This window comes from Plectropomus leopardus, chromosome 10 (genome assembly GCF_026936395.1).
Source record: "Plectropomus leopardus strain MGB_pleo_1.0 chromosome 10, ASM2693639v1, whole genome shotgun sequence".
NCBI lineage: Eukaryota > Metazoa > Chordata > Actinopteri > Perciformes > Serranidae > Plectropomus > Plectropomus leopardus.
Window position 1 is genome coordinate 5,788,313 of NC_142185.1, and position 27,873 is coordinate 5,816,185.

A 27,873-nucleotide genomic window follows, 5' to 3' on the forward strand; every position below is an offset into this window, starting at 1 on the left:
GGCTCACACTTGCTTTAATCGCCTGGACCTCCCACCTTACCCCTCCTTCTCCATGCTCTACGAGAAGCTGGTCACCGCTGTCGAGGAAACAAGCACGTTTGGCTTGGAGTAACCTCAAATCAGCTCACGCCCAGGTTTAACTTAGGAGCAAGAATCAACTGGAATCCCACCTTTCTCACTTAGGAGAGACATGGCAAATAAAACTTATATCCTCAAATGGCAACTAACCCCAACTCCTACCCGCGTGGACAACTCTGCTGTTTTTTTTTTCCTCCCTGACTGGCTTTTGGTCACTTAGCACGCAGGCATGGTTCCGATTCTCTGCCTTTCTCTCACAATAGAAGCAGATCAAGCAAACACCTTCTGGAAGAAAAGGCCGAGAACTGGAGCAACGGTTTGAAAAAGCTGTACAGTACAATTTCTTTTTCCAGTTTTTTTCATAGTGACATTTGTTCGTCGAGCCACATGTGTGCTTTATCTCTTCAGTTAATGGCCTTGTTTACTGGATTTCTAGCACCTCCTCCTCCTCTTCCTCCCCCTCCAACCTGCACCTCAGAGACAGCTGCTCAGAAACCACCAAGCTCCCTTCTCCCTTCTCTGGACCTCTAAACTGTGTCCTTTCTGCACTGGGGCTGCAACATTATGAACTATAATACACACATACTCTAATCACCTTTGCACAAAACACACACAAACACAGACATTTTTATTGATGGTGCAAACCAGTCTTTCCCCCTAGATTTTTTTATCTGTATGTTATCAGATGTGACATTTTAGGCTTAGAGCTGGATGTTGGCTGGTCCTCCTTTTTTTCAGAGAGCAAGGGAAGTACTTGTGTGCACAGAAACATACACAAATATTATTAGAAGCAGTTGTTCTAAGACTGAAATTCCACTTTTTTTTTCTTTATTCCTGATTAAGCTGGCGAGCAAGTCACAAAACATGGACAGTGACTCTCTGTGATAATGATGGCAGGTTCTGGTCAGGACTGTTACCTTCAACACCGCGGCGTCAGAGCTCTTACAGGGGCGAGAAAGACACATCAGAGACATGCAGCCCTTGTTTCTGCACACACTCAGTAAGGTATTCACACACACAAACACGTGCATACAGTGTTACAGCGTTAGCCTTGATGCTGCAGGCGCACTTTCCTACAGTGACTCACTCCACAGTACAGACGCATCTACAGACGCACTTCAGTCGCATAGAAGTGTCAAACAGTCCCACACATTGATCATGAGCAATAGGTGCACTTTCAGACAGATGATGTCGGCTCATAAGTAAGACACGCAAGGCCCTCCTCTCTGATGTAATCCCCTCCCAACTATGAAAGTGATGAATGTACCAAATAAGTGACTGAATGTATGAACCTCAAGCAGCTCTGTGCGGCTCAATGAGGAGGATTTCACAAAGAGAAAACACAAAAAGGAAATCAAACGAGGCACGGTTGCTTGAGGAATGAGGATGCAGGTGAAAGACACAAGCCAAGTGCCTGGTCAGGGTGCAGCGCTGGGACCTTTTTAGTGCCTCTTGAGTTTTCCTGACCGTGAAGTGGAATTTCATGAGGGAAGCTATTGTATTTTGACCAGATCAGAGATGGTGAAACTTAAAGGAATAGTTCACTTTTTCTTTTGAAGTGGGTTTGTATGGGGTACTTATCCACAATCAGTATATTACATACAGTAGATGTCACACCTCTTGTTTAGAGAAGCAGGATGAGGTCTGCTGGTTTTTGTTTTGATGTGTTTTCTTTGGATTTTCTTTTTTGTTTTTTATGTGTGTGTGTGTGTCTGTGTGTGTTTCTTATTCTGTTCTTGTTTTGTCTTAATTTGTGTTTGATTTGATCAAGGTGTCTATGGTGAGTACTGGGGCAGAAATTGCGAGTAGTCATGTGTAAAATCATTTTTATTTTTTATAAAAATAAAAAATGGGGGTAGGATTTGCTAGAAACGTACGTCCTCCTGCGTCTTTTCAGACATAAAATACTTAATATAATATATTATTATAATAATATAATAATGTTATTTACTGAAAATGTTTGATGGGTTTCAAGGAGTTGTTTTTCTAACGTATATTTAATTTTTACTCTTCCATTTTATTTGGCATATTAGAAATAATAAAATTGAATGAGTGGGAGGGATCAGCAACAAAACATATCTTAGCCACCCCAAAAAAGTCCCACCTAAAAAAAAATCTGTGTCAGTTTAAGTGCATGCTGTATTGAGAGTATTTTCACTGCTTTACCTAAACACAAATACTTATGTACAACTGAAAAACAAAGCTGTTATATCACTTTCTTCACAGCCAGACTCCACAGAGAAAAACTGATTTAATATTGCTGAACACAGGAGCTGCTGGTCTACTGCTGCCTTGATCAGTTATTTTGTTTGTGTTATTGTGTGACTATGCCAATGGAGTCTGGTGGCTTTGAGGAGAGCATAGTTTGGGAACTGAAGCTGCATTCCTGTCAGAAAGGGCTGTCTGAAAGAAAGGTAAAGCAATGAAAACACTCTTAATGTAACATACACTTAAACTGTTTTATGTATTTTTTTAGATGGCTAAAATATGCTTTATTGGGCTGCCCGACAGCTCATCTGGTAGACAGAGGCTGTGTAATCACCGCAGTGGTTCAACTCCAACCTGCAACCCTTTGCCACAGATCCCCCAAAAAAGCCCCCCAAAAAATCTAAAATCTGTTGTTCCCATCCACAGCAGCACATTGCTTTGCTTCTGTGTGAGACTCCAACCTGCTTCTCCAAACTGGGGGCATGCCGACTGACATCTGCTGTATGTAATATACTGAGCATGGATAAGTACCTCATACAACCCCACTTCAAAAACATCTGAACTATCCCTTTAAGTAATAGTCGTTTCGATTACCCAAACAAAAATCAACACAAGGGGGCAGTATGGTGTTTTGTTATTATTATGGCTCCTCAGAGCAAAGCAGCAGTGATTTCCTCCTTTCTGAATGACCTGACCAGGTGTGATGATGATGATGATGATGTTGTCAGGAACAAGCACCGGCCTTTAGGGCTGTATTGATATTATACTTTAGAACTTTCGGCATACAAGTCCATGCCAGGCAATAGTTTTGTCTTCAAAGCATGTGATAAAAACATCTAACTCTCAAAAGTGCACGACCCAAACCCTGAGGACCCCTCAGTTCACACACTTTCCTACATACACAAACACACACACACACACACACACACAGATACAGATACACATACACACATACTCGTTTTCTATGGGGTGCATGCCAGATTACACCTTCTGTACAGAGTCCTGTTGGAGTCACATCACAGGGGCTGGAATAGTGTTAGAGAGCCCCACATGTGATGCGAGACGTGGAGGCAGACTTTCGTATCCCAGCCCCCCTCCCCCTCCCTCCTTCCAGTCCAATACTGCATGCGGGATCTCCCTGGTGAGCTCTGTGAGCTGTGCCGGGGCAGAGACCCCTAGATGGCGTTGTGTTATAGCTCGATATTGCATGCTGAAATAGTGCAACACACTGTCCTTACTAGCTTTTTTTGCATGAGGATATCGCTATCCATTCAGAAAAAGGGGTGAGGGAGCTGGTTAAGTCGTGCGTCACTTTGGTAGTGATGCTCACTTTGAGGCATGCGGCCTTATGCTTACCTGGCACTGTCATACCTTGGAGTGTTCAGCTCATGGGAACAAAACGTGGGGAATAAGGTGCTTTTAGTTTTAGCGCTGGGAATGGACAAAGTGCAAATGCAGCGGTTTGTTATCTCTATGACAGTGTGATGGCGAGGATCTCGGCAGCATGTTTCAAAAATGTTGTTACTTTTACATGTGCGTGTCTGCCTATCTTAGTAATAGGTCGATGGTTATGGTCCATTGCTCATGAAACAGCAATGAATCAATAGGGCTGTTTTGATTTTGTGAAACGTGAGAGCACATGTATGTGTACCATGTGTGCGGTCCTGTTTGTCTCTTTGTATATAGATGTATATGTATGTCTGTCCTGTTGTGTGTATAAATATATATTTTGCACCGAATGTACCAAAGGTTTGGGGCTTGCAAAGTCAACCATTAGGCCTGCTCTCTATTTCTGTCTGACAGACACATCGCACTCCTGGCTTCGGCCACATCCGTACAGAGCATCACCTCATGTTTGCTTGAGGGGCAGATATGTGGCATGGGCAACAAACGCTTCACGTTAGGATATACATTCACTCAGTCAGTTTTCCATAATGACGCTTTTCTGCAGAAGGCTGGTAAGATCGATTACTCGCTTCACATCCAGATGAAGACAGTCGCACCTCTCGTCTTTCCTAGAACATTTCTGACAGGACACAGCTCCGGTTTTCAGAATTCCACTCTATGCAAAGCTCCTGTATGAGTGTCTCCATTTCACCCAGATGATTGTAATAAAAGAGAACAAATGGCAAATTTTGACCAGTGATACATGACCCTGATTTATCCTTTTTTTAACCAGAGTTTGCACCAAATTGAATGAGTAAAATGACAAAATATACTATCTTTACTGTTGATTATAAAACACAGCCTATTTGGCAGGGTCATCAGCTGTCGCAACCTCTCCTTGATGATTACATCCTCTCTTAAACCCAAACAACTTAAGTTAGGCTAGTTAGAAAAGGCAAAAAAAAAAAAAGATATATTTATGGTATGTTAAAATTAAAACAGCTATTGACAACATACGTAAATGAAAATGAAAAAAGGTAATTTTCTATGTTAACAAAATGTGAACAGGAATGATGAGATTTCTCACAAATGAAATACTTGTAGATACTGTCAAAGTTATTGTGAGATAAGGAACTGTACTTTATTTATCAGAGTAAAGGGTGGCTCGTGTCTTTGTTTTTTGTTTTTATATCATGACCCTCCCTGGAGCCACAAATATTTTTCTTTGAGTGACTCCCCCAAGTGACTGGAAAATGAATGATCCTATTACTATTAAGAAGCATATTTCACAGTTTCCAACTATGATAAATGGGGTGACTTTGGAGATTTTTAAAGAAAATGTGCCTCTCGAACTCACTTGCTGGTTTTGGGGTTCTAAAAAAATACAGGCAAGGCAGCTGTATCTGTATAGCACATTTTGTACAAAAGGGCTATTAAAAGTGCTTTACAGAACTATAAAATATAAAAACATAACAGAGGATACACATTTACCATAAAGAAGTAAAGAGATAAAATATAAAAGGTAAAATTAATCACTAACTGATTTAAATTTTTTGAACTAAAAATCCTTATTAAAATAGCAAAAGTGCAAACAAAGTTGAGTGCCCCTTTCCTAAGCCATATTGGAAAACATAACTCCCTCCCAGCACTTAAAAAGATTATAAAATTATTTGTGTTATTTGTTTAGGAACTATCAGTTCCTAAAATAAATAAAAAGATAAGAACTTTGATTTAATTTGTCATATTTCTGCCACTGAACGTTAATGATGTCTCAGGCACTTGAATCTTATTATTTATAATGATGTACTCTGGTGTTTTTAAATTATTTCTTGTTTTATTGGTCTTTCCAGAACTTTGTGTCTCGTTTTCTTTAATTGGCGAAAGTAGACTGCTGTAGTTTAGCTGACTGCAGCCGCTGTCACATGTAGCCGGGGAGTTAATGATGAACGTAACCGGTTACACGGCTGCTAAAACGGCATTCACGTTTCAAAAAACTGCACCTCGCTTCTTTCAAACATAAGCCCAGTGCGCATGCGCGAGGCTGTGACGTGTCGGGAGAGTGTCAAACAGAGGGATGTGAAAATGACCGAAAAGTCTCCAGATGAACTTAGCAATAGTCGCCCGCAGCGGCAGTTTGGATAGTTTAACCACCGGAGCCGCTGCTGTAGAGTTAGAGGTTAGAGACTAACCGTTTTTCTTCAGTTTAGCGGAGGAAAATCTTTAGAACTCACTTTTGAACGCGCGACATTGACCATCGAGCTAACTTAGTTAGCGACAGTTGAGCTAACCGGAGTCGGTAAAGTAGTCAAACTGAACGGTAGTATGGTGACAGCTGAGCTCACTTTAACATGTAACTAACGCGAGCTGGCACTGTAAACGTTAGATAGACATTTAGGTTAGTTTTGTCGTTCGTCTTTCATTGACTGAGCGTTTCGGGACGCTATCCAGCCCCCCCGGTTAGCTTGCAGCAGGACTGAGAGCGTTATCGACCGGAGAGGAAGATGTCTCGGAGGCGGCTGGACAGTCGTAGCGGACTGGCTGCCGGGCTGCTCAGCGACATCCAGACCTCGATCTGCACGGAGCCCATGGAGAGTGTGTATGAAATCACCGGAGAGCTCGGGAGGTGAGTGAAACACAACTGTTGTCCCGGTGCTGTGTCGAACACTGTTATCTCGTGAATATGTGTCCCCCTTTGTAAACCCGACTCAAACCCTTAGTTTTCTATCTTTGATACTTTGGTTTTATTACTAACCAAAGTGTGTTTTGGTGTGTTTTAATGATTTCAGCACTTATTATTACTAAGTACTCACATAATTTCATTCGAAATTATTTATATATTGTATTTACTTTATATACATATTTTTAAAATTTTCATATTCTTACATGTTTTTTTTATATTTCCCCTCATTCCCCCCTCTTTTTATGAAATATCAATATTACTTATTTTATGTCATTTGCTATAGCTTAGGCTTTATTATAGTAAACTGTCATTTTAACATTACAGCTTTGATCAATACAGCAAATCAGAGGTGAGCCAACGGAGCTGTTTATTATTACTATTACTTTATTGATTAAAAAACTATGCATACATGTTTTTCTGTTTTTGTATGTATCAGGAAAACTTACCAAGTTGCTCCAAGTTGTTTTGTTGCTTATTTTCAAGTCTTTTTTTAAAAAAAAAAAACAAACTTATTTCTTGCTACTTTTTGGGCCATGTGTTGTTAAGTTTCTCATTGTTTTCTCCCCCAGTTTTTGGTTCAGGTACTGAAACAAATAATTATTACTTTGTTACATAAAAACACCAGCCAGTAACATACAATGTATTTTCACATAGTTACAATTGACAGTGAGTTTCTGTGTAATTGACTGAGTATTTAGACTAAACAGGCTAACTACACTTAGTTGTCACTACAGATTTAGACAATGTTAAACATGAGACTGAAATCAAAATAAGTGCCACATATTGTATATTAGCAGCAGAAACATTAAAAGGAAAACTGAATATCTTTCTTTTGCAGAGACTAACATCCCCCTTATTAAACAAGTTATAATAATATACATTCAGGTTTACATGGTCTATAATGTCTTTATTTGTATGCATGAATAGCACAGATCATGTTATTCAATGCACTAATTTTATGTGTGTGTGGACTCTGGACTGTAAGCTGTAACCACTGTAAAAACACGAGCCAAGCAGTGCCAGGGGACCTGACTCCATTGTGCTACAGTAGACCTTTGTCATGTGTTTGCCACTGTGTGTGTGCCATAGCAACAGCTGATGGTTGATGATCATACCATAAGATATCTGAGGTGTGTTTGAAGTCATGTGTCATGCAGCATGCACTGTATAATACGGATTTCAAAACAGGAGGAAGGAAACAAGCACATGTGGAAAGCAGACTTTAGAAAGAAGAAATGGTACAGGCCACTTCTGTTCTCTAATTTGTGTTTGGCAAAACAGGAAGTTCTGAGGTGCAATATTTTCAAAAGCATGAGGGCAAATCTACTTCCACTTTTGACCTTTAAAGGAATGTTTGGTTTTTCTCAACTTAGGTACAACATAGTGTTAAATGAATATACAGCGACCTTAAACAGCTGAAACTTTCTGTTGCACATTGTTTACCTATTGCATTGTCAGGCTGCAACTTTCAGTTGTTTGTACTGTCAGTTAATGTGTCAATATTTTTTATTGAATTGGTTGAACATGCATTAATCAGTGTTTTTTATATTAACATTGATTGAAGTGACGGTGTAATATGAGAAGGCTCTGTTGTAGAGTTAAAAAGATAGTAACAGAAATTAAACCCACTTTGCAACTTGTTTTAGCTTGTTTTGGTTTTACAGCCCAGACAGCTACTTTATGATTGATTCTCAGATGCAAATCTCAACCCTTGTAATTACAACAAAAAAGAGGCCAGACAAACATAAATATCACTTAATAACACTTAAATATCAGATAAAGTTCGCAACCAACTGGTTAGTTTGGCATGCGTCAAGTTCACTTTTCACAAGGGGTGTTATTCAGTCTATAAAACAAGTTGAACAGTGTTGTCAAGAGAAAATACCCTGACATGACACCGTTAGTGCTTGGAGAATACAGTTATTTTTATAGAGTATAGATAGTGGGGATGGGCATTGGTATTTGAGTACTTGCCCATCACTTTACTTTACCTTACCCCTGTGAGCCAACATTTAATTAACTTAGTTTATGAATGGCTGCCAGATTCTACAGACAGACATGAATATTTAACAGAACATAGGGCATCATGTTGTGCTATCAGCTTTGAAAAATGAATGTATATTAAATGCTGCAACCACATGAAAATGTGTCTTGTAACAGTGTTGGGTGGTGCTGCAGAGGAGCTGTTAAGCGCTATTGTTCTGTTCTTTAAGAGAAGGCCTTCTGGGTCTGTAACCTTCACAGTCAATGCTCTGGGTTTCTTGTTATGCAGTTATTTTTAGATTTAAATAGTTTTTGTTTTGTCGCAGTCATTACAAGGCCTTGAGAGAAGTGTTTCCAATAGTTGCATAATACATCAGCCGAATGCAATGGGTTTTTTATTTTTTTGGTTGTTGTTTCTGATGGGAAGGTAGTTCTCAGGAGAATTTGAGTTTTTTTTGCTGGCCTTTTTGTTCAGGTATAGCTCAGGTGATAAGCCATGGAAAAACCACAGAATATTATGTGACACAAACACCACATTGGCACTGTGTGTTTTTGATCATTTTGTAGGGCTGAATTGTTGGTTTTCAGCTTCATCAGCCAAGATGATTGTTGACACTTAAATCTTGTAGATATCCTTGTATCTTCCCAGTCTTGAGTAACAACCCAACAATGACCTCATTGATCCAGACATGACAGAAGCATTAACACCAAGCTGTTTGGGAATGTACTGGTATTAGATAACACACACGTTATCTAATGCCAGTCATTGTATAGAGCCATTGTCCCAATGCTGCAATCATTTACAAATGGCAATGTCATGAGGGCTGGAAATATATTGGGGGTGAAAAGAAAATGATACATAATGGGCTCATAATTTTGTTTTTTTTTTTTGACTGGGTACTTTATCCTTAAAGTGGATATGAATTAAGTAAAGATCAGGACAGCACTTAGTCTATAATTTTTATTATTGCCACACAGATGTTTTTAGCGAGACATCCCCCTTCAGCATATAGATTGTGCATATAAAAATATACTGGGGGGGAAATCATCACATCACGAGTACCCACAATACAATTGTCACAAAATGTAAGTCACAATATAATGCTATTGCAATTTTAAATGTTTTGCAATATACTGAGTATTCTGATAACATATATTGTGACACATTCTCGTTTTTCAACTGCAAATTAAGGAATACCATGTGTCATATTTTTATACAATGTGAGGAATATCAGCCAGACAAGTCGACCAATGATTTAAATGTCTTTACATTTTTTTTGACATTGATGTGGAACTCTTTACTAAATTTCATATCACTCAATTTTATGTAGAATGTTACAAATCAAAGATGGAAATTTACATATCGGAAGAAGAAATTAACAAAATGTGCAATAGTTTCATTTAAATATTATTAATATTGTTAGTTAATGATGCTGCTGAATACTGTCTGACTGAAGGCTGCTCCTTTACCATACATCCACTTTCTCCTTTTCTAGGGGGAAGTTTGCTGTGGTCAAGCGCTGTGTGGAGAAGGCCACAGGGAAAGTGTTCGCTGCCAAGTTCCTCCGGAAGAGGAGGCGAGGTCGAGACTGCAGGGCTGAAGTCATTCACGAGATGGCCGTGCTGGAGACGGCCCGTAACAACGCCCGAGTGGTCAACCTGCACGCTGCCTATGAGACAGATCACGACATTGTCTTACTGCTGGAATAGTGAGTTCACAACAGAGCCAGTAACATGTTCTTTTCACTTTTTTAATGTTACATAATATATAATCATTATTTTAACGTGGCCCTGGTTAAATGTTTCTACCACAAACAAAAACATGCACAAACAGCAGTATGATCCTGTAAATGCCTTTTAAGGGCAAAGTCCTGTTTGTCCAATCTGAAGGAGCTGCTACGGTCACTGCTATTTTATGTAATGCTCAGTCTTCCTAACAGGTTTCTCAGGATTTGTTATAACACTCAAAGGTATGGTAGCCAAATCACCATGCAGTCGGAGCTGAAACTCCAAATGTAGATGACGTAAATAAATAAAAATTCCCAGAGCATCATCGTGTTCTTTGTGCCATCAAAATAGAAACTAGTGTGACTCAGATTGTAAATTAGAAAAACACAGGGGTTTCCATAAAGTAAATTGCTGTTTTTTTACCACTTTTTAATGCTTGTTGTCTGAGGCACTTTAATCCCTGCCTGAGAGCAAAGACTTCAACAACTAACCTGTTGATCTAAGACAATCTGGACAGCTCAAAAAGAGCCTTAAAAGATACTAACTTAGAAACTTGAGTAACCAGAAATGTAATGAAATTAGGTGAACTTTGTACTCTGTGTACCATTTTAGGGCTCTGTCAACTTTAGCTGTCAATTCTACTTTCAGTGCTTTTAGAGAGTAAAGAGGAAGGTTTATTTTCTTGCTCAATAAGACTTTGCCAGGACATGTAAGATCAAACCAGTGGCCCTCTGGCTGTGGGTTAGCCGGTAAAACCATCAGGCCAGGAGAAAAAACAAAGCTCGCACGCTAGATCAGATTCATCAGATGAAGAGCGTCTAGCTGGAAATGTTACTTGTATGGTAATTTTTTTAAATACTCATCGGAGCATATTCTAGTGTGCAGACTTTGTTTTTCTTCTCTTGTCCAGCACTTCGCCTTTTTGTTGTCTGAATGCGCCAACTTTTGTGGACTTTTTGTAAAACCATCAGGCCACCCTGCTATCCTTGTATATAAATTCTATGTCTATTCTGCTTTTACAAGTGGAACATATAGAACTGCATTAAAGCTGCAGTAGGTAACTTTCAGAAAAAGAAATGGTCATATTTGCTGAAAATGTCACTATATCCTTACAGTAGTACATGAGACAGATAATCTGTGAAAAAAAAAATGTGGTTCTTCTGCCGCCTCTTCCTCCTGCTTCCAATGACATTTGCAAGAATCCAAGAACGAAAACAACCACTCAGTGAGAGATCAGAGTCTCTAATGCAGTGTCATTTTTGTGCACACCAGCGTGCATGGCAAAGACAAGTTAAGAGGAAAGACAATGACTAAATGCTATCACTTTCAAAGAAGTTTATGTTGTTAATTATGTTTGCTGTGTATTAGAGACGCCTCAACTTTAATAGGGTGTTTTTATTTTTTTGTCTGTTTGTTTTTTTCACTTTTTTTGGGCATTTTTGCCCTTATTGGTCAGTATCGAATGTGAGCGTGAAAGGGGGGCGACATGCAAGAAAGGGCTACAATCTGGAAGCAAATCCAAGCCACTGCTGCAAGGACATTGCCTTTGTACACAGGACACCACTCTGATATGGTGTTTTAATTCAGGCGTGGTGGATTCTTTCAAATTCCATTGAGAGGATGAGGAGGAGCTGGAGAACTATGATTTTTATCACAGATTATTTGTCTCATGTACTGTCAGGGTTGCTTGAAGAGGATGCATCTACTGCTAGCACACCTAGCACCACTGAGCTGGCTAATATAACAGCTCAGCTACCAGAGGAGGACGCCGCTAGACTTCCTTCGGCGGTGATCCAGATGGCGGGTATAGTTTGGTAGAAACTAGAAAATAGTTCCTACATAAAACTGTTCACAACAAGGTCTGTGGATTATCTTGAGTAATTGGGTCATGATTTCAGAAAAGAGACTTTAATGTTGAGTTCTTTGAATGCATTTTTTTGTCACTTTGAGCACACAAGCTGAGTGCCCTTTAGTTTTATTGTATTGGAGAGAAGGCAGACATTTCTACTGCTAATATCTCCAACACTCAGCTACTCACACCAAAATTATTTGGGCTGATAAATGGCATTACAAGCAAGACGTAAAATATTTATTTTTGATTAGGGGGTGAACTGTCCTTGAAGTTGCAGAATTGTGTAGAATTTACTGTCCTTGGACATTTTGGGAGATAAGCATTTCATAAAAGTGTGTGTGTATTTACAGTGTTTTTTCTCTTTGGCCAGTGCCGCCGGTGGAGAGATATTTGACCACTGTGTGTCTGAAGAGCTGCTTCCAGAGGCCCAGATCACCCGTCTGATGAGGCAGACACTGGAGGGGATCCACCACCTCCACCAGAGCAACCTGGTGCACTTAGACCTGAAGGTCTGAACACACACATGCACACATAGAAAATCACATGCATGGATGTAGCTGGAGTTGAGGGAATCTGTTTTTGCATGTTCACTTGCTTCACAACAAACTTCCCCCCTAAGTGCTTGGCTGTGTACTTTTTTGTTAAGAGTGGTTGTGGGCTCAAAACCCCAGTTTCCTTTTTTAATGACACAGTTAAGTCCACAAATAGGATTATAGGTGGTAACAGTTATTTGCCCAGGGCGAAGTGAGAACGCAAAGTGGCAAATGAGATATTTTTATACTCCTTTAATCAGGGTTAATATATTGATTATACTCATTGTATCATGGCGTGTTCCACACGGGGTGTTTAAAACGACTAAATCATGAACATCGAGTATAAATTTTAACATCATTCTTTGAAGCCACCAGCATGAGACTCGCTTCAGCGTTTTGGCTCTCACACAAAAAGAAAGACTCTCAAACATGATTTGTCACACACACTCCTCCACCCATCCAGATCACTTAATCCTGGGCGATAATGTGAGCAGGCAAGGCCTGTTTTTGTATCTGCAGGACTCCAGACTGCGACTATTCTGTCGCATTTTCTGACAAAGGAGCAAAAACATCAACACTGGGTGCTTCAAAATAAAAGCACCTTTCGTTTTGATTAATTTAATAATAACAATACATTATAACTGTACATTATTTAACTTTATCATAAATGTAGTTCATGAATAACTATGTATTTAAGTGGTGCACACACAGTAGTTTAGAGGAGATTTTGAAATATTGAGTTTTATTTTGTGTATTGCAATGTAGCCTGAAAATGTAGCAATATTTTTTTAAAGACGTAGCACTCAACCCCACTACAATGCCAATGTAAAATTCTCCAGGGCTGGAATTTTACATGACAGGTTATTTCAACATACAATAGATACTGATTGGCCTCAAAAAACCTAAATATGTTGGTGTGTTTTGGTGTAAACAAAAGGAGAACACACTGTATGTTCTCTTGTGGAGAATGATACAATAATTGAATAATGGCAGTGTTTACACAATGTCCCACGGTCAATATATTTTCAGCACTCAAACAATAATCATGTTGCAGAAAGGTAAACACTTCTTCTTCAGAGGGCAAAATGTTTGAGTAGGTGTTCAAAGAGAACTTGAGTTATGTTGAGTTAAGCAATAAGTTCTGAGTTTAAAGTGTCAATAATATTTCCAGTACTTTCCAGTGTTCTCTACATGATATTCAGCCCGTGTTTCCTCTTTGTTTCTTCCTCAGCCACAGAACATTCTCCTGACCAGCCTGTCTCCTCCAGGAGACATTAAAATCGTCGACTTTGGCTTGGCACGTAGACTGGGTGCGGTTGGAGAGCTCAGAGAGATTCTTGGCACACCTGAATATGTGGGTAAGGTAATGTTTATGAAACATGCTTTGATTACTCAGAAATCTCAGACAGGAGCAGCCAGCACCAGCAAACCACACGAAAGGTAATGAGAGTCAGGAGAAGTTGTCCAAAGTGAAACCTATCTTATGTAATGCTAATAGAGATACCTTTGTAGGTCTCTGAGAAAATAAGTATTTGTAGTTTATGGCTTTAGGCTTTTCTCAATAGCATAATTTCACTGTACTTATGGAGAGAGGTATTAACATTAAATACAACCTTGCTGTCATACAGACATTAAGAAACCTCGGCCTGTCTTGTTATGCCTTCGCACCGGTGACAGCCGTGGCAGGAGGCATTATGTTTTCAGGTTGTCCCTGCGTACGTTGGTCCCATTCTAATGAATGCGATACCTAAAGTATGTAGTAAAGGAATTGCTTCAAATTTGGCACAAACATCCCCTTGGACAATAAACTGATTAGATTTTGGTGGTCATAGGTCAAAGTGACTAACCTTGAGATTTCAAATTCTTTTTTTTCTGGTTTTTTTTTTTTCATGTTTAGCCTTAAAAGCCCATCCGCACACTCAAATCAATGAAAAATCATGTAATCATGTTTAACCCTTTATTCACCTTTTAGTGCATACATACAACCAAATCAAATACAACGACATTGAAATAAATATTGAATAAAAGTAAGAAAGCAACAAAAGTTAGGAACATAAATATGCTTAAAACAAGTAATTAAAAAAGACAAACAAAAGAAATTGCAAACAAATAAACAAAGAGTGTTGATTGCTTGGGTTTAGTTAGATTTAATAAAAATCGTGTCTACTTTGCAAGCTTTCGGTCAGAGACCTTCAAGGCAAAACACATAACCCTTAGGATCCAGGGCATAGAGCAGATTACACTCCACAGAGGGGGGGTGCAGACAGGAAGTTATGCCAGAGAGAGCTTTTTTGGATCCAATCTTTAGGAACACTGCAACCACTGGGTCTGAATGAGGTTTCCAACATGAGTGTTTTCTTATTAATAAATTTTAATAGATCTTATATGTTTTATGTTATATGACGGCTGCAGCCTGATATCTATATAGCACCTATTTCTATTGTTATTTATTCCATTGTAAAATTATATTTGAAATTAATTTTAATAATTAATAATATTTTAATAATAATAATTTAGAATTTAACTACTGTTACAATTATAATTATTATTCTACTAATAATATAATTATAAATCTATTAATAGTTCAATTGAGTTTTCATAGAAGCTGGTGATTTAATCAACTCATTCTTCAACTCCAAAGATATAGCAGGATCAAGGACAAATTTTAATGTAATTTTAATGTTTAAAAAAAAATTTAACTATGTTTTAAAAAAATACTTATATATTTACCTTTTACCTTGTACTTTTAAATTTTGTAAATATGTTGTGCTTGGTGTTGAGTGACACTGTGTTCATTTTGTAGTCACTTTTCCAAGGACTACACTGCCCTTGATGTCTTGCTGTTCAAGACTCAGTGACTGACACAAGCGTTCTGCATAGAGGCTAATCAAGTGTTCTCACAGCTCCTCATACTGCTGTGTTACCTACTATGCCTTGAAGGTCTCTGACTGAAAACTTGGACAGTAAATGTGATTTTTGCACAGACTTGAGTGTGCGGATTTGCTTTTTTTCCTCTGTTGATGAAGATTCAGCTCCAGCACCTCAATCTGAGTCCAAATAGACTCAAACAGTGATTTTTCAAGAGTTGATCTTCATGTTTAGCCTTCCCATGTGAATTTGACTCTGGCAGCTCTTCTGTGGGTGTAATGTGGTCATTTTGCACATTTATGACTATTAACGAAGACACAACAGTAAAAACATAACTTTAATGTCAGAAGTGGTGAAATGAAACAACATGAGGTATGACTTGATACAGGAAATTACAAAGAGACAATGTTGCAACATTGAATATCAGCTGACTTTTTCTTTAATTTCTTCATTCAGCTCCTGAGATCCTGAATTATGAGCCAATCACAACAGCAACTGACCTGTGGTGAGTCCATTCTTCTTTGTGGTGATGTGAAACAATGTTTTATTTATTTATTTTTATTTTTTATTGGAATAAAAACAAAAAACAAACAACATTAAGAAATTAGTCAAATCTATAACTATAATAATTTGAAAGAAGGTCTGGCTGCATGCATGTGTTTCTATAGAAAAGACACAATAGAATCACAAATAAACTATGAACAGTTAAAACTGGAGTAGCTCTATGTAAACTTGAAGGAAGTGATGTTATAAATATGTATCCTCTTCGATCAAGTGAAGTCACATCTAAATGTGGATATATATTTAGTCCAAGATGCCCAACAGCTTTTAAACTTATCCTGCTCAAGTCTTGAAACAAATAGAAGTTTCCCCATCACATAAATATCATGAATAACGTCGATGCAGTCCTCAACCCTGGGTTCATCTGCTGTTACATATTTTCTCCTACGTGCCTTCTTACTCGCTATCATCATAATGTTAAAAGATAAAGATTTTCATTTATGTGCAGTAATTTAAAAGCAATTGGCATTGCCAGAGCACACGATAATGACTTGTGTGCAGATGTCATACATTGTTTTTTGTTGTTTCTTTCATTTGAACTCTAAACCAAATAATGTGTAAATGAAGGTGATCCATTACAGAGTAAAACCACAAAAAAGCGAATAGCTGTTTACAGTTTGTGTAATTATTTTAATGGTCACCTTTGTTCTCACGTTTGTGGCGACCCACATTATGAATGTAGGACCTTTTTATAGAATCATTTAGCAAATGAGCCGCCCTGTGTGTCCTCTGGTATTCAGCCCACAGGCGCTCCTCTTGTTTTGACTGTGTCGTGTGTGTGTGTGTGTGTGTGTGTGTGTGTGTGTGTGTGTGTGTGTGTGTGTGTGTGTGTGTGTGTGTGTGTGTGTGTGTGTGTGTGTTCCTCAGGAGCGTTGGGGTTATAGCGTACATGCTGGTGACGGGCGAGTCTCCGTTTGCCGGGGACGACAAACAGGAGACGTATCTGAACGTGTCCCAGGTCAACGTGGACTACAGCAGGGAGGCCTTCTCCAGGGTGTCGGAGCTGGCTGTGGACTTCATCCGTAAGCTGCTGGTCAAAACTCCAGAGTGAGTACAAGACGGAGTGTGAACTCGCCTAAAAAATCTCTGAAACACAGTGATTTGCTTTGGGTGAAATCAGACTGGAAAGTTAGCACGGGGATGTAAACAAAAGGATGAGATGGATTTCCACCAGGCAGCCCAACCGTCACGTCATATTTTATTTTCAGCCAGCTGAGCTCCCTTGTGAAGAATTCCCACAGATCAGTCTGCAGGTCTGCACAGTGGACAGCAAATAATAAGCACGTGATAATTAGTGATGCAGCACATGTGAAATTCAGGTCCGATACAGATGTTTTGATGTTTATTTTTCTTTTGTTGTTCCTGAATTCCCCCTTTTGTGCAAGGAAGGCAATTAATTTTCATTATAAAAAGAATAACTTGACTGCTTTAAAGTCATTTAGTCTTTTATTAATCTTCCTTTGAGTGAGCAGACATTCAATCATACACTTATAAAATTTATAAATAAGTAACATTTATAACACAATCTGTAAAGGTCCCATATAATACTCATTTTCAGGTTTATTTTTATATTTTGGGTTTCTACTAGAGCATGTTCATGTGCTTTAATGTCCAAAAAACATTATTTTTCCGCATAGTGTCTGTCTGAATATAACTGCATTCATTGTGCCAAAAATGTTCCATTTTATCTCCTGTCACTTAGAGCCCTCATCCTGACTGTGCCCAGAATGCTCTGACCAGTCCGTGTTTGCAGGTCTTCACATTAGCTTGAGTTTATCCTCATATAATATAGTCGCGCTGTGCACATTTCTCCCTGGATTGAGCATTTTGCTACTTTCACAGTATTTATAAAGCAATTATACTACGTCTACTACAACAAAACGTCTTTAAAAATGCTTTGAAGCCTTATTACTATATAAAATATATCATAATTCCCTCGCTAATATCTAATTTATATTAGATATATATTAGATATTATAAACAAATTCCTCCTTCAGACAGTTGTATTTATTCATGTTTTTGCCAAAAACTACAATTTACAAGACTACATTTGAACACATAACGTTACAGTCATGGATGCTTAGAATGTCTCATTTTTACTATGACCTTAAATGCATCCTAATATAACTCAGTGCAACTACCGTCAGCTGTTAATTCTGTTCAGAGGTTGCTAACAGCTAACATTAACTAGCTGCAGATTTCAACACAGATTCTTTGTTCACAATGCAGCACCATAAGGGAAGAAACAGGGTATATCCCCTGACCGGTCAGTAGTGAGTTTGCTGTGTCCTTTCATCCCAAAGGTGTCAGGGGAAAATTTCTGTTGAACAGGTTTTCTATTGTCCTCTGGACGCAGTTAGTCTTGAGCTCTGTTTGTCATCCTGTGCAAAATTGATGTGACACAACCGAAAAACATCGGTGAACATGTGTTGAAAGGCTGATAGCAGTCAGCAAGAAGAATATTTGCAGGTAGCAATATTCGGATGATAACTCAGTGCATCCTAAACAAAAATATGTTTTTGTTCATATAAACGATGCTGATGTAGCAAGTACAACACTTCAAGTCACAATTTTGGCCGTTATTCTGCATGTGGTGTTTTTGCCTATTTACTTTAATTATAGATTATATTTATATACTTTTGGTTACCTTGGGCTCTCAGAAATTGCGACTGAAAAATAACCATCATATTAATCAACAGTAAAAATAGTGTTTAGCTGCAGCAGTTGTTCAGGCTGCTTGAATCTAGTGTTTGACTGTAAGTGTTTTTTGCTGACCGCAGGGACCGGCCCAGCGCTGCAGAGTGCATGAGCCACCCCTGGCTGTGGCAGCTCTGTCTGAGCCCCGACCCCACGACCCCGCGCACCGTCCGTGAAAGGAGCTGCGGCACCAAGTGGGCGGCCCCACCCGAGGACCCTGAGGACAAGGAGAACTTCCTGGAGTCGCCTCACTCTCACGCGAAGAAGTTCCGCTTCGATGAGGAAACGCCAGCAGACGGTGACTTTTGAATATTGGGGTAGGAATTGAAGGGAGCTTTTTAAAAATATTTTAAGCCTCTAGAAAATCTGCTGCCCACCACTCAGAAGTACTTAGATTATGTTTCTATTCCACTAATCTGCAGAATTCCAAGATGGCCTACTCAGACCAAAGATAACCAGCTACATTTTTTGAGATCCATCGCTGTTAAAAAGTGTGAAAATTGTACAGTATGTCTCAGTTAATGCAGTGTGTGTTTAACCTGAAGTATTTAATACCTTGTTAAAGTCTCTGGTAATTCCAAAGGGCTTCATAAGCCCACTCTTTCTGTACTGATGACGGCTAGTGTGGAGTATCTCTAGGGAAATCTATGCAATTCTCTGGTGCAGTTTAAATCTATTTTCTCACGAAACCTTAAAGAAGTTCAGAGCGCTCTGCTTAAGGTTAAGCGTTGAGTGTTGTGCTTCAGCAGAAATGTGTGATATGGAGATAAGCACGTCTGCAATGAGGAAGTGTGCTAATTATTTGCATGTTTAAGAGTATTCAGGACAGCTGATAGGCAGCTTTTGGGGAAACGTTTTGTCTCAGATGTAGGACTCTGTGTTCATGTCAGTTAGTCAGAATTTCATTGTAAGTAGGCTTGGGCGGTATCTAATTTTTCATACCTTCCTGACACTTCACTGGGGTATACAGTATATGACGGTATAAGTCTATGCCTCCATCAGATGGCTAATGCGCTGCATACACAATAGATACCCAAAAAATGTTAAGAAAAGTAATATTCTCACCCTTCTTTTCCTAATTAACAGAGAAATTCAACCGCACAGCTTTTGAATTCAACTTCCTCTCGGTCACAGATGACTGATTAGTCTTAATTGCCTCATGAACTCATCATAAAACACATTCAAACAGTCCTGGTTACTCTTGCTAGTAATCTGGTAAGTAAGTCCACTGTTCCAACAATCACTAGCTCCTGTTGGGTCAAAATAAATCCTTAATTCACCAAGTTAGATGTAAAAAAGAAAAAAACATGCTGATATTCCACCAATAGAGAATTAGCTCTGGTGGTGCATGCTGTGCACTACATACAGTAAGTTTAATAGAAAGAGGAGCGCCCATATTTATAAGGGTACTGAAAAACCTTTGGGATTTCTAAATACCCTGGAATACCGAACTACTGTGATACCGCCCTAGCCTCGCTGTAAGATCATAAAACATGCTGCTGTATCCCAAGCTACACTTCGACCTTAAAAACAACCAGCAGAAGGGCACAGTCACACATGAGTATAATACATTCCTTCTATGTCTGCATTGTCAAACTGTCACTTTCTTAACGTCTGCAACAGCATGAGGGCTTCAACGTAGCTCAGGGTTTTAGAGAGAACTCCAACCTTAGCAACGTCACCTGCCAAAGAACTGATAGGCCTCCACATTCATTCCAATGTCTTTGAGGCTTAACATGAACAACACACCACGGTAATTATTCCTGTATATCCTCCTTTAGTCCGATAGAAACACGAAACTGTACCGGCTGAAAAAAACCCCAATGACTCATGCAGTCGTTCACATGCCACACCCGCACTTACTCAAATGATTTCCTCAGCGAGCCGCACACCGAGTTCCTCTTTGTTAGCCTGAACAAGAGAAACTTTAGCACTTGCTTCATAAGCACACATTTGGAACTGATAAGCAAAAGCTGTTTCTGAGCATCTGTGTGTTTGCGTGCCCCCTGAGAGGTTCACTGTTATTCTCACCAAAGCCATTCAGTGTCCTCTCATTAGAAAGCTACTCCAGTCCTGTCGGCTCAGGCTGCCTCCAGTCAGATATTCCTGTTGTTGTCATCTCAGGGCATGCTGCTCACTCTCTGCTCACTGCGTTTTGTACTCGTAATGTTATTCTCATAGGCCTATGATTATAATTATTATTATTATTATTTATGTGCTGGACTTATATTTTTATGTAAATAATGTGCTCATGTGTCTTATAAGGAGGCGCTGATTATGGCAGGAGAGGATGATTATTTAACTCTTTGAAACCTGGAGCAACATCACTTTTCTTTTGCTGCTTTCAGATGCCTTTCACATTTATTTAAACCTTTGAACCCTGAGCAAATGGTACGATTTCTTTCAAAAACAGGAAAAAAAAAGGAATGAGCAACTTGGCAAGAGATGTTCCACAAATTGGAAGAAATTAGAAGATTTAGAAAATGTATTTATTTTTTTTCTATGGAAAAACTATTTTCATGACTATCAAAATGACATACTCAAAATTAGGTTAAAGAGTTATCATAATTTTTAAACCATGATTTCCACGTCATTTTCTTTTATTTCTTTTTTTTTCTTTTTTTTTTTAATTTCAGGTAATTTCTTTGTACTTTTTACTAATTGCTGGTAGATTTTTTGGTCATTTGTTCTTTCATTGCTCATTGCCTTCTTCTGGTGTTTTTGAAAGAAATCCAGCCAAATTGCTGAGCTTTCAAAGGGTTAAACAAGCTGGTGTGGCTCCAGTGGAATGAGTAATGAGTGGAAATGTTTGGAAAGATGAAAGCGAGGCAACGGTTTTGAGGTGGAACTGGGAAGTAAAACGAGTGATGAGTCAGATGGTTTAAGTCCGGAGGATGGTGATTCATTCCTGGAAAAGTGTGGAAGAAGCGTAATAGGAGTAGTTTTTGGGAGTCAGTGGATTTTGCCATGCTATTCCTTAAAGTTGTGTTGTTGAATGTTAAGATATGTTGGCGTGAAAGGCTTTTTAGGTGATGAGAAAGTTGGAGTGATGGATGTTTGTCCCAAGAAGGTGACAGAATCACTGTATAATGTGAAATATGAGGTGCTTGGGATTCTTTGGTTCATTTTGAATGGAAAAAAATCCTAAAATTGCAGCGCTGGCAACTCTGTTTGCTCTTAATCTCCAACTACATTCCTCTTTTTGTTGGGAGGTGCTGAAGCGAATAAGAGCACATTGTGTTTTTGTTTGTTGTTGTCACCAGCTGGTACAATGGCCTTTGTGTGTGAGGGAGATGGGCGTCTCCGGCCACGGCCATGCTCTCATCCGTATGCTGTCACCCTTAAAAACTGGAACACCACACTGTTAAAGGTTTTCATCTCAACAAGTAGTTTATCTCACAGAGTTGACAGATTCCACTTGTAAGAATAGAAGAGATTATCTGTCTGAGGTGCTTTCTTTTGCTACTGTATGAGGAAATAAGCTTGAATCTTACTTCATCTCAAGTATTTTCAGTCTACTCTGCTTTTTTCTAATACCTCTCCAGACAGGTGTCTTGAAATAATCTTGACTGTGGCTGAAATGAGGCGAATTGATGCAAGTTTCTCAAGCTCACAGAAAACAAGTGTTCTCTTTCCTGTTGTGTCTGTAAAATAGATGTTAAAGGGATAGTTGAGACTTTTTGAAGTGGGTTTGTATGGGGTACTTATCCATAGTCAGTCTGTTACATTCAGTAGATCAATCAATCAATCAATCAGCACGGTCCCAGTTTGGAGAAGCAGGCTGGAGTCCAACACTGAAGCAACAAAATGAATTTTGCCCACCTAAAAAAGGCCTGCCTAAAAAAGGTAAATAGCAGTCTATGTATTGCTTTATATTTCTGTTGTAGTTGTTTTTTTCTGCATTGGCTGTTTAATAGACCTAAAATCCCCAACTTTTTTGGTGTCTGGTATTGTTTTTGATTTAATGGGATATATTAATGTCAGCTATTAGTTTAAAGGGACACTTGTAATGGGAGGGTGTCTGGCTTACATGAGACACAGGTGCTGTCTTTTTGTTGCGATCTTTGCTGTTGATGCGCACAAACTATATAAAACCTAAAGCATATCTTCATCACTTTACACTTAAGTCAGACAGTGATTTACACCTTAAAATGAAGTTGTTATATCTCTTTCTTCCAGCCCAGACTCCGTTGAGAAAAACAGTGGTTTATCGTTGCTGAACACAGGAGATGCTGGTCTACCATTGCATCAAATATTTCTTTTGTTTGTGTTATTGTGTGACTTTGGTGAATCAGAACTAGCCGTTTTACATGCCAAAGTGACACAACAACACAAACTCTCTGGTTGAAGCAGCAGTAGACCAGCAGCTCCTGTGTTCAGTGAGTTAAAATTACTGTTTGTGTTTTGTATTGTTTCTCAGTGGAGTCTGGCTTTGACGAGAGCAGGCGGGGAATTGGAGCTGATAATGACTTCCCCTTTGAAACTGGCTGTCTGACTGTAAGGTAAACCAGTGAAAATATTCTCAGTATAACATACACTTAAACTGATATAGGTGTTTTAGGTGGAACTTTTTTTAAGGTGGCTAAAATCTGTTTTGTTGCTGATCCCCATTCACAGCTGTACGTTGCTTAGCTTCCATGTCAGACTCCAGCCTGCTTCTTCAAACCTGAGGTATGCCGACTGACATTGATATAACACGCTGACTCTGGATAAGAACCCCACACAACGCCACTGCAAAAAATCTGAACCACCCCTTTAAGACCTGCTGATCAGCGTAATGTGGAGAGAAGACGGATTGTTTTGCAGTGCAGTGATGTCAGGGATCTCACTTTGCAGGATGACGAAATGCTTGACAAAGTGGCTCGTGTGTTTGCCGCCATTGTCCGTGTGTCAACATGACTTATGCTGGTGGTGTTGATTTTGTTATTTTATACAGCTATTGTACTGTTATTTTCAGCAGCTAAGTCACTCGTGGCCTCCGTGTGTGTGTGTGCGTGTGTCTGAGCGGGAGGTGCTCAGCTCGCAGTCAGGCCGCGGTCGTTATAGAGAAGTAGAGCACCAGTTACATCAGGCGACTGATGTCATCCAACATTCCTGTTGACTGAAGGACACTGTAGGTTCCAGTCAAATCAGCCACAAGCACAAGCAAATAAATGTTCAAGAGATGTATGTTTATTTTGCATTTTATATTTTTTTAATGTATGAGCATTCTGATTGCATCTGAAATGACTAAAAAAAATCTTTATTGTATTCTGATTGACTGCAGGCTAATATGTAGGCATCACAAAGCAAACTGGGAAAGCTCATTAAAGGTTGTAGAAAATATCTGATGTCATGTCTTTGTTGTTGTCTTTAGTGGATCCAGTGTGGAACAGTCCATTTCCTGCTTTCTGCTTTTTCCGCACTGCTGCCACCTGCTGGCAACCGGACTACTTTCAGACATTTGCCTCTCATCCAAGAAGCTTCCTCAGTTTTAACCAACCAGAAGGGAACGCAGGCTTTAAACTCTGTGTGTGCGTGCGTGCGTGCGTGCGTGCGTGCGTGCGTGCGTGCGCGTGTGCTTGTGCGTGCCACAGAGTCGTTAAGGTCACTTGTGAGGTGAGTCGTTGTCCCAAATGCGATTTGTGTGGTTTGTTGGGGCTAGACGGGTGCAGGTGTGAATGGGTGTTGATGCTTCTGGGGAGAGAACTCAGGACCGCATTGTAAGTGGCAGATAAGTAGCATCGTAGGCCACCTCCTCTGCTCAAAGATGGTCGTTCCAGTTTGACATAGATGGCTTCTTCTTTCAAACCATGTCTTCTCTGGTTTGGAAGTGTACATCATTGTCGTTGAAGGAATGTCCCTCGTCCTGCAGATGTAAGTGGACAGCAGAGTCTTGACCTGAGGAGTTGGCTCTCCTGTGTTGTGCCTGGTCTCTCCAGACCAGTACTTGCTGTTGGACTCTCACCACCCACTGGAGCACACTGAGGGTTATCAGAACTCTACACCATGGAGCTGAGACTGTGCCATCAAAAGCAGAGGGGGAGAAGAAGGAACAGAAGCAGGGTAATGTGCTTTATGCCAGCCAGGACTGCACAGACTTGTTCACTGGGGAAATTGAACAACCCCTCAGTGAGCAAATGGCACCTCCTCAGGTAAAGACTCTGTCCACGATGTACGCTTTTAGCCAGAAAAGACAGATGGTTCAAAAGAAGAAGCTATCTATGTCAAACTGGAATGACAGAGCAGGCGGCCTACGACATTAGGTATCACCCACCTATGATGCGGTCCTGAGTTCACTCCTCATCTACCCCCAACGACCCACACAAATCCAATTTGTAACCTTAACGATTCTGTCGCACACACAAAGCCTGCACTCCCTTCCAGTTGGTTAGAAGTGAAGCTTCTTGAATGAGAAGCAAATGTCTTCAAGAAACTGAAACTAGTCCAGGTGCCAACGAAACAGCACTTATGGATGCCAACCTTCATCAATAAGACATCTGAAACAAACTGTTAACTAGTGACCTGAACAGAGTGGTGACAGTTTAAATCAATAAGCAAGCAGAAAATTCAAAATAGTGGGCATTGTCTTGGCTGTGCACTTTGTAAACACCGTAAAAGACTTAAATCTTTACTGTATTTTTAAACAGCTTAGCATTCAGCAAGTAGTAAACATAATGGAATGATCCGAAGTTACATTCAACAAAACCAGTTACAGCCACAAGCGTAGTGCAAAGATGCTATGTAAGCTCACAGAGATCATACAGACTGGAATACGCCGCGCAGAAATTAAAACATGCTGCGACATTCCCACAAAACTAACAAGTATGTTTACAACAAACAAAGTTCAGAATATACAACACATTTCTGCCACCTGAAGACAAAATTATTATTTTAACAAAAAAAATCTCATTACAACATGGTAAATGTTGGTTTAGTTAAACTAATTGTTGATTTAAAGTACTTTATTATTAATTAATTAGAAGATATTCTTGTTTAACTTTGAAACAAAACTAAAACATGTATGGAACAGATCCAATTGGACACCAAGTTAACATGCTCAGTTAATATTTCAAAGAAGTGATTAAGTGCCAAAGCCATTCACAAGATCTTACTTTGCGTCCACACGGTCGTCACTTTCAGACACCATTTGCTAAAAAAGATCATGTGATTTTACTGAAAGCTCCAGAACAGCTACTAAAAGGTGCAGCTATGTGACATGTTATCTGTGGACAGTCCGCTATTGGGATTCATCTGAAGGAATGACAACAGACCAAATACGTGGCTGCATTCTTTGGCCAAACATTTGAATACAATCACTTATCACTGAGAGACCAACTGATGAGGCGTGAACCTGACTCTGTAAAGTTCACACGTTCAGACATTCACGGGTCTTAAAATCGCTCAACACAAGCGCAGGTAGATAATGAGCCGCTCTGCTTCAGCCAAACATACATTCATTTAAAATAACAGCAGAATTTAATATAAATCACGTTACACGAAATCTTAAACCCCTTGAATTAGAAAAAAAATCCCTCGTAAGCAAAATCCAACTGAAACACTATGAATCATCCCCGTCTCTATAACGACGTTTCTACAGCAACTTAAAGCTCAAGCCACAATTTAACGTTAACATTAAGCCTGAAGAATAAAGAAGGAAGACCATTTTATACCTGCATATTTCTGGGTAGAGCTGGGTCAGTTTTGGCTTTTGCTGCTCCATCGTTTGATTTGATTCTTCGCATATCGTCTGAACCGGTAAATTAATTCAATGATTTGTCATCATGACAAAAAACAGCACTAGTAATAAGCAATTTGACCATGTGATTTACATAAAATTCTGTTTGTTAATAAACAGACTAAGTAGTAGAGGTGGGAGGGGCAGAGCAGCGCACACCGTTCGCTTACTAGAAAGTTCATGTGTTTTTTGGGGTGACGAAAGAACACATGGCAGCATTAGTTTCTTAAGAAACCTAAGGGGACATTGACATGGCAACAGTTCTTGCATGAAATGTTAAAGTTTTGTCGCCGTTTGGCCTTTCATATGTATAGGTGTTTTCTGTTTAAAATATGCAAACGTAGGAAGGTAGCGAATACTCGACCATCTTTAAAGTGGTTACTGCTCAGTCCCAGATACCTGCTGTGCTTACGTGATGTAACAGGTGCGTATTTAATGGATTCATTGCGGACGGGGATCTCCGACATTATGCGATAGTCAGAGGCTCAGTGGCTGTTTGGACATCGTTTCATTATGTTCCACTCAAGTGCAACGTCTGGTAAAATTTGGTAAACCCGTCCATTCCAGCATTTGGCTTAACGTCAAAGTAGTTTAAAAGTTTGTAGACCGGCCCAACTCTACCTCAGGAAGCAGGAGAAAGAATCTCAAATCAATCAGACTCGGATTTAGTGCATTTAGCCGTAGAAACACCAGCATCTGTCACACGCTCTAAACTCTGAGCCCTTAAATCAGAGAGAAATGAGGTAAGACCAGCAGAGAAGACAATCTGTACGCAAGAGCTCACAACCAGCCTACACCAGCCTCAAAACTCCTGGATGACCCTGAAGTGGTTCTCAATGGACGGGGTCTCGTCCTCAAAGTGCAGCCTCTTACTTGGACAGGCCCCAAACTCCTCCAGGATCTTAATGAAGAGTCCATGCTCGCGGCCTACCCAAGCCCGCATCGGGTCACATACCTCGTAAGGGGTCACGTGGGCGTGGATCGACACTCCGCTGGAAGCCAGTTCCTTAAGCGCCCGCTTGTTCGTCACCCAGGTTTCGCTGCCGCCAGGGTGCCCGCCGTCCAGCCAGTACATGTCCGAGATGTGCTTCACAAAGTGCGACAGCCGAGGATCTGCGCGGGCCCCGGCCAGCTCGTACACCATCTGATTCAACACCACGCAGCCTTTGCTGAAGCCCACCAGCGTCAGCGAGAATCCTGAAGGGATGCTGTCAGCGCCCCCCTGTGGCTGGACAGGATGTGGAAGGTTGGCTCGCTCCATGCCGTGGCTCAGCAGCGCCCTGTCATCAGAAAAGGTACCAGACACATTTAATGCTTTTCAAGACCTTTCAAGAAAGTTTTGTAAAAAAAATTTAGGACTGGTTTTTGGACAAATCATCTTTTTCTTATTCAGGCATTGCAAGTAAGTCTAAAGACAAGAAGCACTAAATTTGGTAAATCTACATTTTGCCAACAGTATAAGTATAAAGAGTACAAGTATAAAGAAAACTATTAACATCAGAAATTAGGACTTCCCTCACAAATTAGAATTTCTGACTGTGAAGTAACTTTTAAGGCCTAATATTTATAAAAGCAAATTTAA

At 39.7% G+C, this 27,873-nt stretch overlaps 3 protein-coding genes across 9 annotated transcripts in view; 2 read left to right on the plus strand and 1 right to left on the minus strand.

Annotated features, from left to right (window-relative positions):
- Positions 1-4,425, plus strand: part of hecw2a (HECT, C2 and WW domain containing E3 ubiquitin protein ligase 2a) — a 62,598-nt gene extending 58,173 nt beyond the window's left edge. For all 6 annotated transcript variants that reach the window (XM_088082919.1, XM_088082923.1, XM_088082921.1 and 3 more), the window contains one exon: positions 1-4,425. In XM_088082919.1, the coding sequence (XP_087939045.1) occupies positions 1-112 (112 nt within the window). In that variant the 3' untranslated portion in view covers positions 113-4,425.
- Positions 4,426-5,706: 1,281 nt separating this feature from the next.
- Positions 5,707-23,899, plus strand: stk17b (serine/threonine kinase 17b (apoptosis-inducing)). The gene is made up of 7 exons (XM_042494960.2): positions 5,707-6,295; positions 9,832-10,044; positions 12,286-12,424; positions 13,680-13,806; positions 15,773-15,821; positions 16,745-16,924; positions 18,658-23,899. The coding sequence occupies exons 1-7, from the start codon at positions 6,174-6,176 to the stop codon at positions 18,881-18,883; spliced, it is 1,056 nt and encodes a 351-aa protein (XP_042350894.2). The 5' UTR covers positions 5,707-6,173; the 3' UTR covers positions 18,884-23,899.
- c10h2orf69 (chromosome 10 C2orf69 homolog) overlaps positions 23,725-27,873 on the minus strand; it is a 36,534-nt gene continuing 32,385 nt past the window's right edge. For both annotated transcript variants that reach the window (XM_042494870.2, XM_042494868.2), the window contains exon 4: positions 23,725-27,571. In XM_042494870.2, coding sequence (XP_042350804.2) covers positions 27,094-27,571 — 478 coding nt within the window. In that variant the 3' untranslated portion in view covers positions 23,725-27,093. The remainder of the gene's footprint in view (positions 27,572-27,873) is intronic.

Coding starts and splice junctions, on each gene's coding strand:
- stk17b (XM_042494960.2), top strand. CDS start 6,174: ATGTCTCGGAGGCGGCTGGACAGTCGTAGCGGACTGGCTGCCGGGCTG. Junction 15,822..16,744: donor ACAACAGCAACTGACCTGTG/GTGAGTCCATTC, acceptor TGTGTTCCTCAG/GAGCGTTGGGGTTATAGCGT. Junction 16,925..18,657: donor CTGCTGGTCAAAACTCCAGA/GTGAGTACAAGA, acceptor TGCTGACCGCAG/GGACCGGCCCAGCGCTGCAG.